We start from the raw sequence: 16042 nt of genomic DNA, 5'->3' as shown, positions 1-16042 counted from the left end.
CCATCATGTTTGAGGATCCAAGCTCAAGGATATGGAACTCCCAAGTCTTAAAAGGGTTGTATGCTTAAAAATAAAATGTTGGCTTCATATCCTACAAACTATACAGAAACGGAATCCAGCTCCACGTAAGTGGTTTAGCAGCTCCAAGCCTCCACCATTGACTGATGGTCTCAGTTAAACATACAACGCTTTGATACTTATGACAAACATTTGGGGGTTCGATACTTATGACTAATGGTTTTTCAAGCTCTGACTTTGCCATACACTTGTCCAAAAATGCAGAGATTTTTTTTTTCTTGATACTTAGAGAAAAAAATCATCCCTTTTTTATAAAACTTCCTCAGATATCTGCTTGTTTGAGTTTATCATCTGCCATAACCCTTTCTCTTCGCTGCTCATGCTAATTGAATAACAGTGCTTCTGTTAACTAAGACGATAATGTCGTAGCTCAAAGTGATATTCACACTGTGAAAATGCATTCTTTTTACACGTTCTGTGTACACTGTACAGTAAATGGACGGTACATTACTGTGTAAACACTCATGATCAAAGACAACAAAGACAAAAACACTCAGAAAGGTGCAACTGGACTAGCTCCTACTAAACTGACCCTGGCTCATTTTAGCAAGAGATCAAATTAGAACAGGTACCTATCTCTACACGAAACTGTAAAAAGTGTGAGGCGGAAAAGGGGAAGGTCATGCTGTAGAAGTGAAATTCAGTGCTATTGCTTCGTTTATGCGTTCTTATCAGTAGCCTTCTTTGGGGTTTCAGGCCCACTGGTCTTGTCAAGTTTCTCAGCCTTTTCCAGCACAATCTCTATCTATGGAGAGGGAGATACACACACACACGCACAGAATTAGGCAGGAATCATGGCCAATAAAACTTGCCAGGGGTTAAACGTGGATGAGAAATTTGAGTATTAAAATTTGCACAAACCCCAGTAATAGAAGCAAGGCACTAACCTTAGCTTTCTCAATCCGACGACCTTTGAGATCCTCCTCCGGGCTGAGAACAGTAGATGTCGTTATTCCTGTTGCATTTCCAAACAATCAGAATCAGTGACAACATGCGAAGTACATATACCACCTACTATAACATAAAATATTGAATGCTTCTTACTTTTCTCGATTGCCAATCCTTTTCGCTTCAGAATCTCAGCAATTGTGACAACAGTAGGAATAGCTGGGGAAAAATAACTACAAATATCAGCAAATATTCCGATGAAACAGGATTTCCATTGCTATATAGTCCAAGGTATATGCCATTGATGCATGAATATAGACGAAGACAGTGCTTCTTCTGCTTTACATATCAAGCCATTGGCAAGCTTAATAGGAAATCTGCCAGTGAATTTGAAATGTCTGGCAATTTCCGTAGTCATCAACTACAAGCATGCCATAATCTTTCCCAAAGAATGATACATATATAAGACAATCTAATTAATGCTCAAAGCAAAACTTGAACAAGATTGTTGTCAGTTACCCTAAGAAGAATGCATTCAGTGGGATATAAACAGGATTGATGATCCATTTTGATTACAAGAAGATTCAAGTAAAGGCTTCAGATTCAGTTTGCCTAAGAAAGAGAAGAAAGGCAACATACAAAATCAAAACAGAAAAGAAAAGGGGTTGAAGAATTTGTACCCATTCCCAAGGCGCAGAGCTCAACCTCATTGTACTCATTTATGTACCTCTGCAACAAAGCAAAGATTAGATTAGATTAGACTAGATTAGACAAAACCCCGTAAAGTCCTAAAGAGGAGGATAGATCAAATGAACACAACAAAATCTATCACCACCAAGTTTTTGATTATTAAAGATCCCGTGACATATTCGGGGAAAGTGAACGTATAAGCACCAAGAAACCTAACTCTACATTGCAAAGTAACAGAGAAAGAAACCTTAGTTGGAAATATATCAAACCCATTTCAGAACAAATACAAGAAAGCATAGAAAACCAATAAAAACAAAGAAATCTCAACATTTCTACCCCAAGAAAACCCAGAAAGTATAGATTCTTTTACCTTGGCAAGATTGAGGTAGAAGATGAAGGGTTTCTTGGTATTGGAGACTTGAATCTTGTTCTTCTGCTTCTTCTTCATCTTCTTCTCTTGAGGTGACTCAGTTTCTGCTGGAGAAGTGATAGAAGGAACCTTGTCATGATGATGAGCAGCAGCAGTAGGAACTAGAGTCAAGGCAACAATACATGGCTTCTCACTGATCTTGATGTTGCCGCCATTTCCGACGTTATTAGCTTCTTCTTTGGCCTTAGCGCTCTCTGAAACAACTTCTGTAATCGACTCCATTAATGCAGCTCGCTTCTCTCTCTCTTTTGATGAAAATGGCGGGAAAGTTTGTTATTCAGTTAAAGGAGATTTGCTTCGTGAAAATGTGAATTGCGACTGGGACGAGATCTTATAGGGAAATTGCTATGCTAACCTCCAATGAACAGCTGACGCGTGTTTAATTGCCGTGCAGATCTTTGGGCTTAAGAAGCAAACCATATCTCAGGGTATGGACTTCGGTTAATTGGTCTTTGGTAGTTAACTGAGGTTTAGCTGGGCTCTTTGAAGCAGAGAAGCCCATGAATCGAATAGCAAATTTCACTTAGTTTGAGCAAGCTTGACCTAAAAGGGCCATGTATTTTACTGTGCTTCACAGTGGTCCAATGTCGCTTTCACATCTGAGTTAAGGTGGTGGCAACCTTGTTTTTACCCACTTCAACCCATCATTACCACTTTAGGTTATTACTTTAGGAAGTTATATAAGTTTGTCCCTTCAAATTTTGAGCTATTTTATCTTGAAACATTTACGAAAGGTTAGTCCAACTTTTTGCCGCTAAGGTCACAAATTAGATATATCTTCTAAATTGACAGGGATACACAGCTTTGCTTATCAATTGGGCAAGATTGACTTCCTTTAGTTTGCTTGTAAAAGGGGTTATTTTTATTTTATTTACAAAGCTCTTATAAGTAAATGTCTTGTGAAAATGCTTAAGAATTCACCATTAATTGCATAGTTCCCATCAGAACAGAAATTTGAATAAATTAATAAAAATGAAGGCAATATATGCTCACATTTGATACACATAATGGTGAGTCTTTAGTTGAAGTGAGGGAGAGGAGTGGATGATGATGGAGGAGGTGATGGTCATCAATCATGGCCGTTGGCGTGTACAATCTAGGATGTGGGGTGGGGGACCCTTTGAAGATGATCAATCATTGACTTGAAATTGAAGATTAAAAGGCGTGATCCAGGGATACCTGGCTCCCACTTTATCATTGTTCTCCCTCTATGTTTATGCTTTGTAAATGGCACCCTTCCTTTTACTCCACTCACTTCCCTTCTCTTCCTCACACCCTCTACCACCTAAGGTCATAGTTTCACAGCTCATCCATGCTCCCCCCTTGGGCTCACCCTGTCTTCCATAATCTTACTTATCTATGATTGCCCCTAATTTCCCCTCTTAGTATCAACCTTAACCTGGTCATCTCATGCATATAATATACTTTGATGTATCCTTTTAACCCACAAAATCTTTTTCAATGGCTAATTATTTCTCCAAGCACTTGTTATTTCAACTAATAAAAACAATCATTTGATTCAATATCATCTTAAAGAAGTAATGTATATATTTATATTCCGAAATTCATAATTTTGATTCAATATCATGATAAAGAAGCAATGTATATATTTATATTTCGAAATTCATAATTTTTTTTAAATTAATAAAATACATTGGTTATCGTTGTTATGAGATCAATGACTTAATCAAGTAGAATGAAATTTTCAAAGCTTTTAGATACCAAAAAAAAAAAAAGAAAGGGAGAAGTTGCTGTATGGGAATTAATTTGCTGTTCATATGTAAGCATCAAGGAAAGGATGATCAGCAGCCGCAAATAAATGATCCCACCTCGGATTCTGGGGAGACATAATCATACAAGGATATTGCAAGAAGCCTCCCAAAGTCTTTAACCAACATACCTAAAGATATCAAATATGTGCATGCAACTAACAAAGAGCTCTTTTACCCACCAGCTGTTGAAAGCATATCCTCCACAGCAAAAGTTTTCCCCACAAAACCATTCATTACTATAAGCCATATCTAAGAAAGTGGCAGGGGTAACTCGCACTTGGTTTACTTTGAAAAAGAATTACTCTTTAAGACTTTATCGTAAAAATGCATATTGTATGTGATTGAATAACTGGAGAGTGAATTTGAAAACTGACTAACCTCTTGAACAAGGCAAGCCACACAAGGAGAAGAATGAGGAAATTTTCATGCATGGGGAAAGAGATATATCAGACACATTGGGATTGAAGCTGGTAGAGAAAATGGGACAAATTTTTGTTGCCTAACCCAAACCAAGAGCCCCCTTATTCACCAAACTTGTAGGGTATGGGTAAGATGGGAATTGTAAGCTAAAAGGAGTGGGTATCAAATTAATTTAGAGGGTGTTAGGCCTTTATCAAAAGGGTTAAGCAGGAATAATCAAAGATGGGACCTCAACAATTATTTGGATAGAAACACATCGTCTCTTTCATAACTTTTTGGGTAACCTATGAACATCCCTCGACATATTTGACAACTCTATGTGTTTATAGCAATTAAACTTCCCAACTAATTTGCTAAAGTTATGTTTAAACTATGAATCTTATAAATTGTTTAAGATAATATAAGTACTTTTATTGACAGTGTTAGTCAAGACTTGCAAGTAAAACAGGAGCTTAATACCCCACCAATAGTTTATGATTCCCCTTTTTTGGGCATGGTTAAATTATAATAATCATATTGTGATTGCAGAGTATGGCAGCAAATTCAAACATAACATGATAACAAAGTTTGAATAAGTGAAAAAAAAATCCCAGAACTTAATACTAAAATTACAAGTCTAATTATTAGGAAAATTTTGGTTATGTTGGACATTAAAACTTAAAAAATTAATATTCAGAGAGTATAAAATTTGGGAAATTAAGTTAACCCAAATTTGGGTGTTGATAATTTGATTTAAATTATATATAGATTCCATGTGTTTCCAACGCAAGCAGACATTGAAATGATAACTTGCAGTACTTTATAATAGGGATAACTGGATAAGATTCAGAGTTAAACAGTTGTTATCTTATTTTTGAAAGCCAGAGGACTTGCAGAAGAAGGTAAAGGCTCCCACAGAGTTAGACCTTTGGTAATATTTTAGCTTTATCACTTATATTATAGTCTTTCTGACTATTTTTCCTGCTATTTGTTTGGGAAAAGTTTAAAGTATATAAATTTATTCTTCACCACATTTTTGGGTTTTCCATACCAATATAATATATTTATATATGCAAAATTTGATGGCAAGAAACTTATATGTAGTTTTAATGGAGTAATTCTTCAAGTTGTTATGCTAATCAATTGTTTTCATACCTCATTCCTATTTAATTAGAATTGATCCTTCCAATTAATTGCTCCAAAGTCACGCTTGGCCAAAATTAGATTCTAATAACTTTAAATTCATCTATGTCTTTCTCTATCAATTTATGTTAAGTCTCCAAATTTTAAGAAAAATAAAATAAAATTCATACGATGGAAAAAAACTTTACTTGAATCTCATAATCCAACCGACTAAAATGAAATTAACCCATAATCCTATCTTTTCAAATTATTATAATTTTTCCAACAACATTGTGAAAAGGCTTTTACTCTTTAGTTGCAATTGATTAGCAATCTCCTCTTATTTAGGTAGGCTTTGAGTTACTAAACTTGTGTTAATTGCTCATGTAGTCAGAGTATTATATAAGTAATTGAATTTAAATGGATGTGTCATTGTCTGAATATTAAATTTCCCTAAGTTGCATTGGTCCATTGTTCCTCAATTGAGACAAAAAGAATATTTTAAAGAATGTACCAAAAATAAGAAAAGAATACTTAAGAACTACTACTCTTCAGGGAGTAAATTGTATTAATCGTAAATTAAGTGAAAAGAAAGAAGAAAGCCAAAATTTGGGGAAATATCTTTTGGAAAAGATTCCATTATTCCCAATATCAAACCCACACCTTTTTTTTTAATTTTTTTTCTTTTTTTGTCTTTAAATAAAAGATTTATTTCCCAAAAAAAGAAAAAGATAAATGAGATAAACGCCGTTAAGCAACACCGTTAACACCGACGAGCCAGCTTACATATATGTTATTATATATATAAAGAAAGTAACAGAAACATTCTCAAACAGATGCAAGAGAACGCGGAAAGACAGAAGACACAGCTCGATAAGGCAAAACAGAGAGCCTTCGTTTGTTGATTAGATCAGATAAAAAATGTAAGTAATTTACCACATTTACCACTGTTCAAAACTTGTGATCTTCTCTTCTTCTTCTTCTTCTTCGACTTCTTATCCCCCTTCTTGCATTGCATGCACGTGCAAAGTGTGAGTTTTAAAGTTCAGATCTTTGCCTTTGAATGTCACTCTGTGAAATAGAAGATGTCTTTTTTTTTTCTTTGGTTTCTTTGTTTGATCCGAACTTAGATTTCACTTCTCTTCTTGGTTCTTGAAAATGGGTGTCTTTCTTTTCTTTGGGGTGTGAGATTTTGTAGGGGCGTTTTTGGTTTGTGCTTGGCAGAGACAAAGAAGTAAAACCACCATTTGTAGAATCCAAAGTCTTTGAATCTTTTTTCCCTGTTCTGGTAGCGTTTGATGGCTAAGAAATGTTGTGGTAGTGTTAGATTTGAAATTTAATATCTGTGATGTGAAAAAACAAATTGAATTTTAATGTAAGTTTAGTTTGGTTCAATTTTGGATTTTTCTTAGAAAGAAAGATTTTTTTTATGCATAACATTTCAGATTCTCTTTTTCTCTTGCTTTTCCAGGAATCAAATGGAGGGTCAGTGACCATTGCTGGTATTATTATCATTTTTGTGGTTCTTTGGAGTGTTAAATCAGATTGTGAGGCCTTGAAGTGCATATCTGTGTTTCAAATAGATACTACATGAATCCAAACATAAATTTTATCTCTGCCTTTATGTGTATTAGTTTTCATTAGTAAGATTTATAATTGTATGTTAGAGTCTAGAGGTGAGAGGTGTTGATTCTAGAATTAATTCTGGAATTTTTGAACTTTCCTTGTCTCTAAATTTAAATGATAGGAATTTTCTTTTGCTCTACCAAAACCAAGTTCTGTAATCTTTTTCTCTGTTTTTTTTTTCTTTTGACTTTTGACCTATGATCATTGCTTTTTTGGTGTATGATTGAGTTGGTTAATTGGACTCTTATCATAATTACGTACTTAGCACGCATTCCTCTGAGTAATATCCCTCTCTTATTCTCAATTATACTTCCTTTTATGTCCTTCGACAGCTCAAGGTTTTAAGATGCAAATGGTTCTGTTTGTTGCTTCTTTTTCTTAAAGAAATCAAGGAAATCTTTCCATGCTGGCAGAGCCATTATGTTTGTTTTTTTTTAATTAGGTATTTTCTGTTTGTCATTCTTTCTATTGCTTAATAGGAATATCTTTGGTCATTGCAATTACTCCATCAGCTATTCATCTTCCACCAAAAAGGTTCTTCAATTCCATTTTGGTGACTAGTTTTACTACTGTCATAATTGAGCTTAGTTTGTTGAAGAGGAGAAACCATTGGACGTATGTAGCATGCTTAGGAGTAGATGAGTAAGTTTAGTTGAAACAGTCCTGTCAGAGTGCAGGACTTAATTGAGCACTAAGCAAGAGTGATACTATCGTGAATTCTTTCTCTAATTGCTTTCCCCCAATATCATATCTGATGTTCTCTTTGTGTGGCTTTTGAATCACATTTATAGAAATTATGTTATAGCTTTTGTAGATTCTCTGGAATCTACACTATTCCTTCTGATCTGTATTTTTTTGGCAGGATCTCTAGGATGAGATAAATCTTTCTAGAAGCAAATTTATGTACCAGCTGCATCTAAAATGATTGACAGATTGTTTTGAGATAGCATGATTTCTATCAATCTAATGTGATTGAACTTGTTGATTGTTATACGTAAATCAACATCAAAATGAAGTTACTGATGGCAACATGGATGTTTTAATTGATTTGTGCAGTTCAATGGGAGTAGAAGTTACAGACATCTGCATGGACAAGGAACCAGATTGTGTAATAGTTTATTCAAATGGTATTTCACAAGATCCAAATAACGAAACATTTCCCAGTCATCATGATGCCTTGGAGTCATATGTGAATGGGGATCCCAAGCTTCAAGATACAGAAGAAGGCACTGAAGCAAAAGAATACGAGGTGAAGGAATGCACTACTGAAAACTCAGTTGAGAACAGTGAGGAAGAGCAGAGAGTACTAAGCTCCAATCTTGAGGCAGGCTTGACTGAGGAGAAGGTCAAACAAGAAGCAGCAAAAACAAAGAATAATAAGTCAAGAGTATCCAAGCATGTACCAAAACTTGCTACAGTAAATGTTCGAATGAAGCACACTGTTCCACAGCCATTTGCCCTTGCAACTGAAAAGCGTGCTTCATGTGGAACTCGTCCTGCTGTGGCTGAACCTGATGCTGGATCTGGTGTGAACAAAACCTCCAACACAAATGGTGCACATCATCCAAATACAACAAAACAGAATCAGGTAACCTTCCTTATTGAGATTTCTCTATGGGTTGTTTTAATCCACTATTGGCCATCTATTCTCTTGCTTTAAACTTCGTACTGGTTGCAAATGCATAGTAATAAATTTTACTTAAGCAAATGCTGTTGTACGAGGCACAGGCCTTTCATCAAGTTTTATATTTGTTTGAAGTTGCATAAATTGATAACAATATAGTGACTGATAATACCAACAAATTTTTCTTCCTCTTGAATCTTGATGTGTTATGATATCATGAAAACGTGAAGTAATCACATGGTGCCGCAACTAATAGCTTGTAGGTTTTTTTTTTCTTTTTCAAATGAGAAATTCGGAAATGGAAATGTTGATTCCAATAGTGAATATATAACTTAATAAATACTTAGCAGGGTATGATAGAATTGATCAAATACAGGCTTAGAAATTTCTTTTTCTTTGTTTCTCCCCCTTATAGTTGCTCATGAAGTCTCTATATGTTTGTCAGCAGCCGCAATTGGTCTTGAGGAAGCCACTGCAACCTAATAACAAGAAACATCCTGATGATGATGAAACTTGTTCTGTTACTTCTACGTATCCTCTTTGTACCTGGAATTAAGTTCAATCATTCCGTTTCTACATTTTTGAAATGCTCCTTTCTGTTTGAATTGATATGCCTTCTGATTTATAGGTTTAAAAAGTTAGTATCTTGAATGCTTCGATGATCTTCTAATTAATTTATGTCCACTTGTGCTGCACTTGTAATTGTGAAAAGAAGTTGCTCAACTAATGAAAAAACCTGTCAAATTTGAGCACTAAACCTTAGTTAAATGCAAATCTTTATCGTTATAAAGTTCTAAAAAATCATTTAGATTGCATGCCCTATTCCTGTATTAAGGGACAGGGACACTGCATGCCCATGGCAAAGCATGAAAATCATCTCCCTGTCCACAAATCACTGGTGTTATCCCTCGACTGTTCAAAGCACTGTTGTGTCTTCACAGGCTGCTAAGCCCAAGGCAACTGTTGCATCAGCTCCTGTATTTAGATGTTCAGAACGTGCGGAGAAGAGGAAGGAGGTATTGCCTTGACTTCAATATGCTGCATGTGTTTGCCTTGACTTTAGCATGCTATCTGCATCTGCAAAATCTGAAAGGCAAATCCTTGTCTGACTTTGTTGTTTTCTTGTAGTTTTATTCAAAACTAGAAGAGAAACACCAAGCGCTAGAGGCTGAGAAAACCCAAAGTGAGGCAAGGACTAAGGTATGGCAACTCACCATGCTACCTACATCTCTCACTTGCTCTCATGTCTACCAGTTCAAGTTTACTGTCTGAGGCAGATAGTTATAATTCAAAATACTGGTATTTCTATTTTTCCTTTTTGCTTCTTCTCTGATAAAACTTTGAAAATCTTCTAGGAAGAGAGGGAGGCATCCATCAGGCAATTCAGAAAGAGTTTAACGTTCAAGGCAAACCCAATGCCAAGCTTCTACCATGAGGGACCTCCACCAAAAGTTGAGCTGAAAAAGGTATAGTGTAGATTTTTATTAATCTTTAATGTCATTTTGCCTGGTCAAACAACTAATTCACTATTCAACAGATATCATAAATGTTAATTCTCTGATTTATTGTTGATAAGTTATAGCAACTTCTTGGCATGTTTGCTTAAAGTTTGATATGCTGTTTTGAATGAATGCCAGATGCCACCAACTCGAGCAAAGTCTCCAAAGCTAGGTCGAAGGAAGAGCAGTGGTGATGCAGTCAGTTCAAGTCAAGGAGAGAAGGTGAAAGATGATTCCCATCACAGAAATCGGCACAGTTTGGCTAGTCAAAGAGAAGACACCATTGCCACCATGTTTGGTTCAGCAAACAAAAAGAATCCAAACAATTTCCAGAATGGCCATGCTCCTTTGAAATTCAAAGATGAATCCACGAAAGTGCAAGAGATGAGTGAGTCAGTTCCACCCAAGGTTAATGGCATTACTGACTCAGACATTAATTTCCTGTCTTGAGTTTCTGGTGAGTTTTCTAATTTAAAAGAAGGAAAGGGTTTATTCTCATGTTTTCTTGGGACCGCTCTACAGAATGTGTATTTCGTTACCTTTAAGTTGCAAGGACTTGTTGCTTTTTCGGGATTGTTATTAAGTGTAAATTTCTGTAAGTTATAACATTTTCGTATATATAAAAAGTCCCTGATTTGTTGTAATATTTGACAAAGTCAAGAGACTTCACTTTGCTTCTTTGAACAATTCAATAAATTTGAACATTTTAGATTTCCAGCTCTTTGTTATGAGCTCCTGAGGAGAGGAGGCATAGACTACTTACTTCCTGTATAATTTTCCATTCTTGTGATCTTTTTGTTTTGCTGCTGTCTCTTACTCACATTGACAGTGCTGGTGCATATTTTCAAAGTATATGTCTGCTAAAACAGCCGTTGGACATGACTTGCACTTGCTGCCACATAACCCAGATGGACTCATTGTTTCTATGTGGTGCAGAATTGTAGAAAGCAGAGGTTGTAAGTTGTAACCTTACTAAAAAGGTTTGGAACTCACAGAGGATTGTGTACTCAGTTTGTCAGTGTTTTTTGGTAATGTGTGAGGAGTTATGCTTGTTGCCTCCATTAAGAGATGAAGAATGAATATAAAGTTAAGGTAGAGGGGCCGTTAAGGGACGCTTTGTTAGGGTGGAAGTTGTGCTTTTTATGGCATGGAAATCCTTGTGTTGCATAGTTACAGCAAGCCTCATCATGAAAAGGTCTTAAAGAAAAAGAGAAAAAGATGCTCATGGAGCGTAAAGCACATAGTGTTGTGGGTATTCTTTTTTGTTTTTCAGTGATTTAACAGAAAAAGACGACTTTTTGAGATGAAAATGCCTCATTTGTGCTAACAAATTTTGCTAGTCAAAAAGGATCCTGGCTTTAAATTTTAGCTTAACTTTGAGTCCTTGATTATTCATGCTTTAAATACTATCTGAGTTACTGAGTTTTGCAAGTTTTGAACACCAAATTTGAGAATGTTTAATGAGCTTAATGACAAGCAACATATTTATTCAGTCTTGAATCATGTACATGGAACTTAGGGATGCTTTTAACTTCAACATAAATGTCAAAGAGAAAGGTTTTTACCTTCCATTATAAGGAAAAAGATTTAACAAGTTGTAATTGCATTACAATGTTATGTTAATTAAGAGCAATGAATGTGGATTACCCAACAAAATACTTTCTGAAGCTGGGTCAAATGCAAGTCCTACCTCTCTTTTCTAGCTATATTTTTCTTCTTTTTCCTCTAACACACCTGCCCTTTCTGTCTCTTAATGTACCACAGTAATTTGACTGATTCATTTATATGGGTATGCTTAAGCACCTAATATATAGTAGCTAATCAATTTGGGTGCCTGAAGTGAGCTTACTGCCATTTGCAGAGATATAGAACTCTTGTCATAGTTTTTTTTCCCCTGGTGCACATTGGTTCTTGATCCTAAACACATGTAAAATGTGATAGATAGATGTCTGCCATTATCTCAAACAAATTTAGTTGTCATATTAATAATTCAAAGTGGATGACTTTTTGTGAAATTAGGAAATGACTTAAATCATATAATAAGTTACATTTAAATATTTAAAAAACACAGTAACATCACTTCATGAAGAGTTTCCTTTCTTTCTATTTTTCTTTCAGCTTTGTTTTTCCTCCTAATGCCCTCCCTTAGGCTCTGCAAAAGCTTTTAACAGGCCAACCTGTATTTCTTTCCATTTAAGCTTGGAATCACACTATTTGTGGCATATTGCCCTCATTGATGAAGCTTCTCCCACCTCAATCTTGTCCTTTTTCCTCAAGTGGGATGCAAAAGAGACATCCTTTAAACACCCTTTGTCAAGATGATGATGCAAGTTACCACTACCCCCATATTTCTTTAGTTTTCAGCTCACTGTTATAAAGTAATCCTTCAATCATAGCACCAATTTCTCCAAGCAATGATCATTCATTCATTTGATAATTCTTGGCTTACCTTGTTCCATCAACCGGCATTCGTTACGACACGTGTACCCTTTTTTTATGAATTTTATAATTCAGACAGTTAAGTTTGGGAGGGGGGGAGGAGGATTGACAGGTAGAATAGAGCTTTTGCTAAGTCTTTTGTATCAGATGCTAAAAGAAGCTATTGCTTTGACCCCAGTATTTCACCCAATCTTTTCATTTTTTTTTATTTCCAACCCCCATTTATAATCTGTAACAATGGCTTTAATTTCTTCCACCAAACTTTATAGTATCATTTTCAGTTCTTTTGGCATCTAATTTTTCAATTTACAGTGGTGTGTTTGACAGCATTCCTAATCAACATGTCCATATCCATTTCATCTCACTGTAGATGATTAATCAAACTAATATATATAATACAAAAGTTGGTTTATAAAAAGCCAAATCCCTCCTGTTCTTTGTACTAAAATCTAACAAAATAAAGACTTTCAAGAACTGTAGATCATTGAGTCAAAAAAAACTGTCATACCATGTTGAAGATTTTAATCTCCAACAATGTATTTTCAACTTTCTGTATAAACCAATGACCTTTCCATTTGCTTCTCCAGAGTTATATGGTGAGGGGGGTTTCGACTTTCAAAGCCAAACGTAGCCTAGAAAGAAGTTTAAACATCAAAGTTGCAAAACTTGAAATCTGTGTGTAAAGCATGATAGGGGGAAGCTGTAGAAAGCGGGGATTCTAATGTCATCTGACCCGCATAAGGAGATACTCATCCTCACGTATATAAGGGCCCATGGGAAAAGCATTGCATGGCCAAATCAATATCAAACAGTCCTCTCTCTCTCCCTCTCACACACACAGACACTCTCTCTCTCTTTTCTCCTTTCTCTCTTTCTTCTTCTCTCTCTTTGAAGTCTTGAACAGTTGAGGGGAATGCTGTCTGGTTCGAGACCGTTCATTTGAAGCTCTAGACTTCATCAGAATGATCTCGGACCAGGCTTCATTCCCCCCAACTTATGGAATATATACAATTCACCCTGGTTGTTATATGTTACGTTCATGAATTATTGATCAGCCAACAAAATCTCAAGAAGCCATCGTATTTTCTTTATGGTTTCAAGGTGTAAGCATTGAAATTCATTTTTGTTTCCTCACATTACTCTATATATCCTTTTTCTTCTTTTCTGTTGTAGCCTTGGAAGACTCTAGGTTATAGAGAGGATAGAATCCAGCAGAATTCATGAATCTAAGCAGGTATTCATAATTCTGTTATTTGGGTTGAAGCAAATCATAAAGGGTTTTCCACTCTTGAATTATGCCTCAAATCTAGCTATGGTATGATTTTCTTATCAAGAATGCTTATAACTATTGGATGGTATACAGGAAAACCCAAGGCTCAAGGAGGAGGCAAACATTCTCCAGAATTCCTCGAGAGATATGGATTTCCAAGTAGTATAAGCATTTTTGTTACATTGTCAAATTCAAGTTGATCATTGAGAAGAGTTTGTCAATGCAAGCAAGTTGCCATGAAAATAGAGTGTGATACAATTCTAACAAAGGAATGTGCAGCCCACTTGTCATGATGAGAAAATTAGGACCATGTCAAAACAGGAATGCCCTTTCCTAACTTCATTGCACTAGGTGTAGTCTTTGGAAAAATGGAGCATTGTCTCTTTTGTAGTTTAGTTCCAAAATGCACCGCAAGTCTGCCGACCTTTCTCTGTTTCTTACCAAATTCGTTGAAAAAACAGCAGTTTTGTATGGGGCTAGTGTGATTGTGTGAAAACAAGACTGAAAAGAGAAAAACAAGAAAAACAACAGCACAAGAAACAAAAGTTGTGTTTCATCTTTTTGCAGTTGAAAATTTTTTGTTCCAAATTAGCTTTGCTTGTGGAGAGTTGCAAAGAATATGAGCTTGGAGCAGGGGAACTTTTACTTTATTAGTTGCATGAGAGGGAGATATTCTCTCCAGGAGGGGTACCCCATCAAAGTTAAGCTTTGAATTTACACCCTTTTTCACCTTAAGACTGCCATCATAACCATCTCCTTAGTCTTTGTCGACCCTCACCTTTTAATGCCTTGGGTCAGTATCCTAGCCCAATGTGGGTCAGATTTTGTGCATGGAAAAAACCCTCTGCTCCCTCACCATAACAGCCCCATGCTACACCATTTACTGCTATGTCTCCCAGACTCTGGAGAGCTCTGTCCCCTCAAAGATCATTTGAGGGCCTTTACTGACTGAAAATCAAATACTCCTTTGCATTATTCAATTAGGGGGCCATGGAAGGACCAAATTTGCTTTAGAAAATTGTCCTATGAGAATGAATTTAATTGGAAAAAAAAAAAAACATGTAAGAACCAACCAGTATTTAACCTGATAAAGCAAGTTGGGGGTTCAGCAATAAATACAAAAGCTTCCATGTTTGGTTTTGGCATTAATGAGTAGATGGGGAAATGCTATCTGATGGTTTATCCAGACAAAAATAAAAGATGGTATGGGCAGAATTTGCAGATACAAGAATTAATTTGTGTTCTTTTTGTTCATCTGAATTGCAATGGAGAATTCTTTTTGGTACTAATTAATGAAATGTATTGACTAACTCCTTTCAATAATGAAGGATTAACTTAAAAAATCATCCCTTCATATTGGATGGATCTTTGCAATTGGAAGTCCATTGTGTGAAAAACCCAAAATGGGGTCAAACAGACAGCTAACAAATACTTCTATATATATATAATATATTATGTTTTCTTCCTCTGGGTTTTACTGGTGGTGGTGTTTTTATCCATAAAGTCATACCATCATTATCTCTCCTTGACTGGAAAAAAAAAATTAAATTATTGATATAAAATCATGCAAAAAAAGGTTGATCACATTAATTAGCTGCCAAATTTTGATTTTGTTTTCTCAACATATTGTTACATACGACTAATCAATTCGAAAAGCATCATGTTGTCCAAATAATCATGATTGAATTAAAATTTTAATTTTAAAAATGTTGAAATTCGATTATCTTTTAATATCATTTTATGAATTCTATTTGATCATTTTCGGATAACTTTGACTCGATTTTCTTTATCAAACTTAAGATTTCAAAAACATACGTAATTTTGACTTAAAGAAATAGAGTTTCAAATTGTCTCTTGTGAAATTGCTTAGCACACAAAATTGGGATTTTCATTTTAGTGTTAGTGAAGGAAGAAGAAAAGCAAATGGATGTCAAATTGTAAAACCAGACAAATCTAACTTTAACCTTTTCATAGATTTTGCCATTCAAATTTTTTTTCCGTACAATCCGTAAGAAATGACATGGTATGGCTATGCAATGATACGATTAGCAAACATATGTAAAAAATGTACTTGTAAATTTGTAATAATCCAGGGAATAGTAGTCAAAAGACAAGAGAGACATCTTGAGTATGTATGATGGGAAAAGTGATTCCTATGCTCGATAAAGTCACATAGTGATTTTTGCTTCTTTTCTTCTTTTTTTT

The 16042-nt window shown here is 35.3% G+C and overlaps 2 protein-coding genes across 7 annotated transcripts; one reads left to right on the top strand and one right to left on the bottom strand.

Moving 5' to 3' along the window:
• Positions 1-464: 464 nt before the first annotated feature.
• LOC110422254 (uncharacterized protein At2g34160-like) lies at positions 465-2370 on the bottom strand. Its single transcript, XM_021436096.1, has 5 exons — positions 2027-2370; positions 1647-1695; positions 1123-1185; positions 966-1033; positions 465-823 (listed from the first exon to the last, which is right to left on the bottom strand). Exons 1-5 carry the CDS (start codon positions 2306-2308, stop codon positions 737-739), a joined length of 549 nt encoding a protein of 182 aa, XP_021291771.1. The 5' UTR covers positions 2309-2370; the 3' UTR covers positions 465-736.
• A 3793-nt stretch (positions 2371-6163) lies between these two features.
• On the top strand, positions 6164-10845 carry LOC110422251 (protein WVD2-like 3). Of its 6 annotated transcripts, none has more exons than XM_021436090.1 (8): positions 6207-6302; positions 6851-6881; positions 8062-8593; positions 9075-9160; positions 9552-9645; positions 9758-9829; positions 9985-10095; positions 10267-10845. In XM_021436090.1, the coding sequence occupies exons 3-8, from the start codon at positions 8066-8068 to the stop codon at positions 10576-10578; spliced, it is 1203 nt and encodes a 400-aa protein (XP_021291765.1). In that variant the 5' UTR covers positions 6207-6302; positions 6851-6881; positions 8062-8065; the 3' UTR covers positions 10579-10845. The 6 variants fall into 6 exon arrangements, with proteins under 6 accessions (XP_021291764.1, XP_021291765.1, XP_021291768.1 ...); XM_021436091.2 differs by lacking the exon at positions 6207-6302 and adding an exon at positions 6438-6754; XM_021436089.1 differs by lacking the exon at positions 6851-6881 and having other exon boundaries at positions 6164-6302.
• Positions 10846-16042: the final 5197 nt, after the last annotated feature.

The sequence above is a fragment of the Theobroma umbraticum genome, unplaced genomic scaffold, assembly GCF_002168275.2.
Source record: "Theobroma umbraticum cultivar Fairchild unplaced genomic scaffold, ASM216827v3 scaffold_130.0, whole genome shotgun sequence".
Taxonomy (NCBI): Eukaryota; Viridiplantae; Streptophyta; class Magnoliopsida; order Malvales; family Malvaceae; genus Theobroma; species Theobroma umbraticum.
This window is presented reverse-complemented; position numbering and strand designations above follow the sequence as displayed.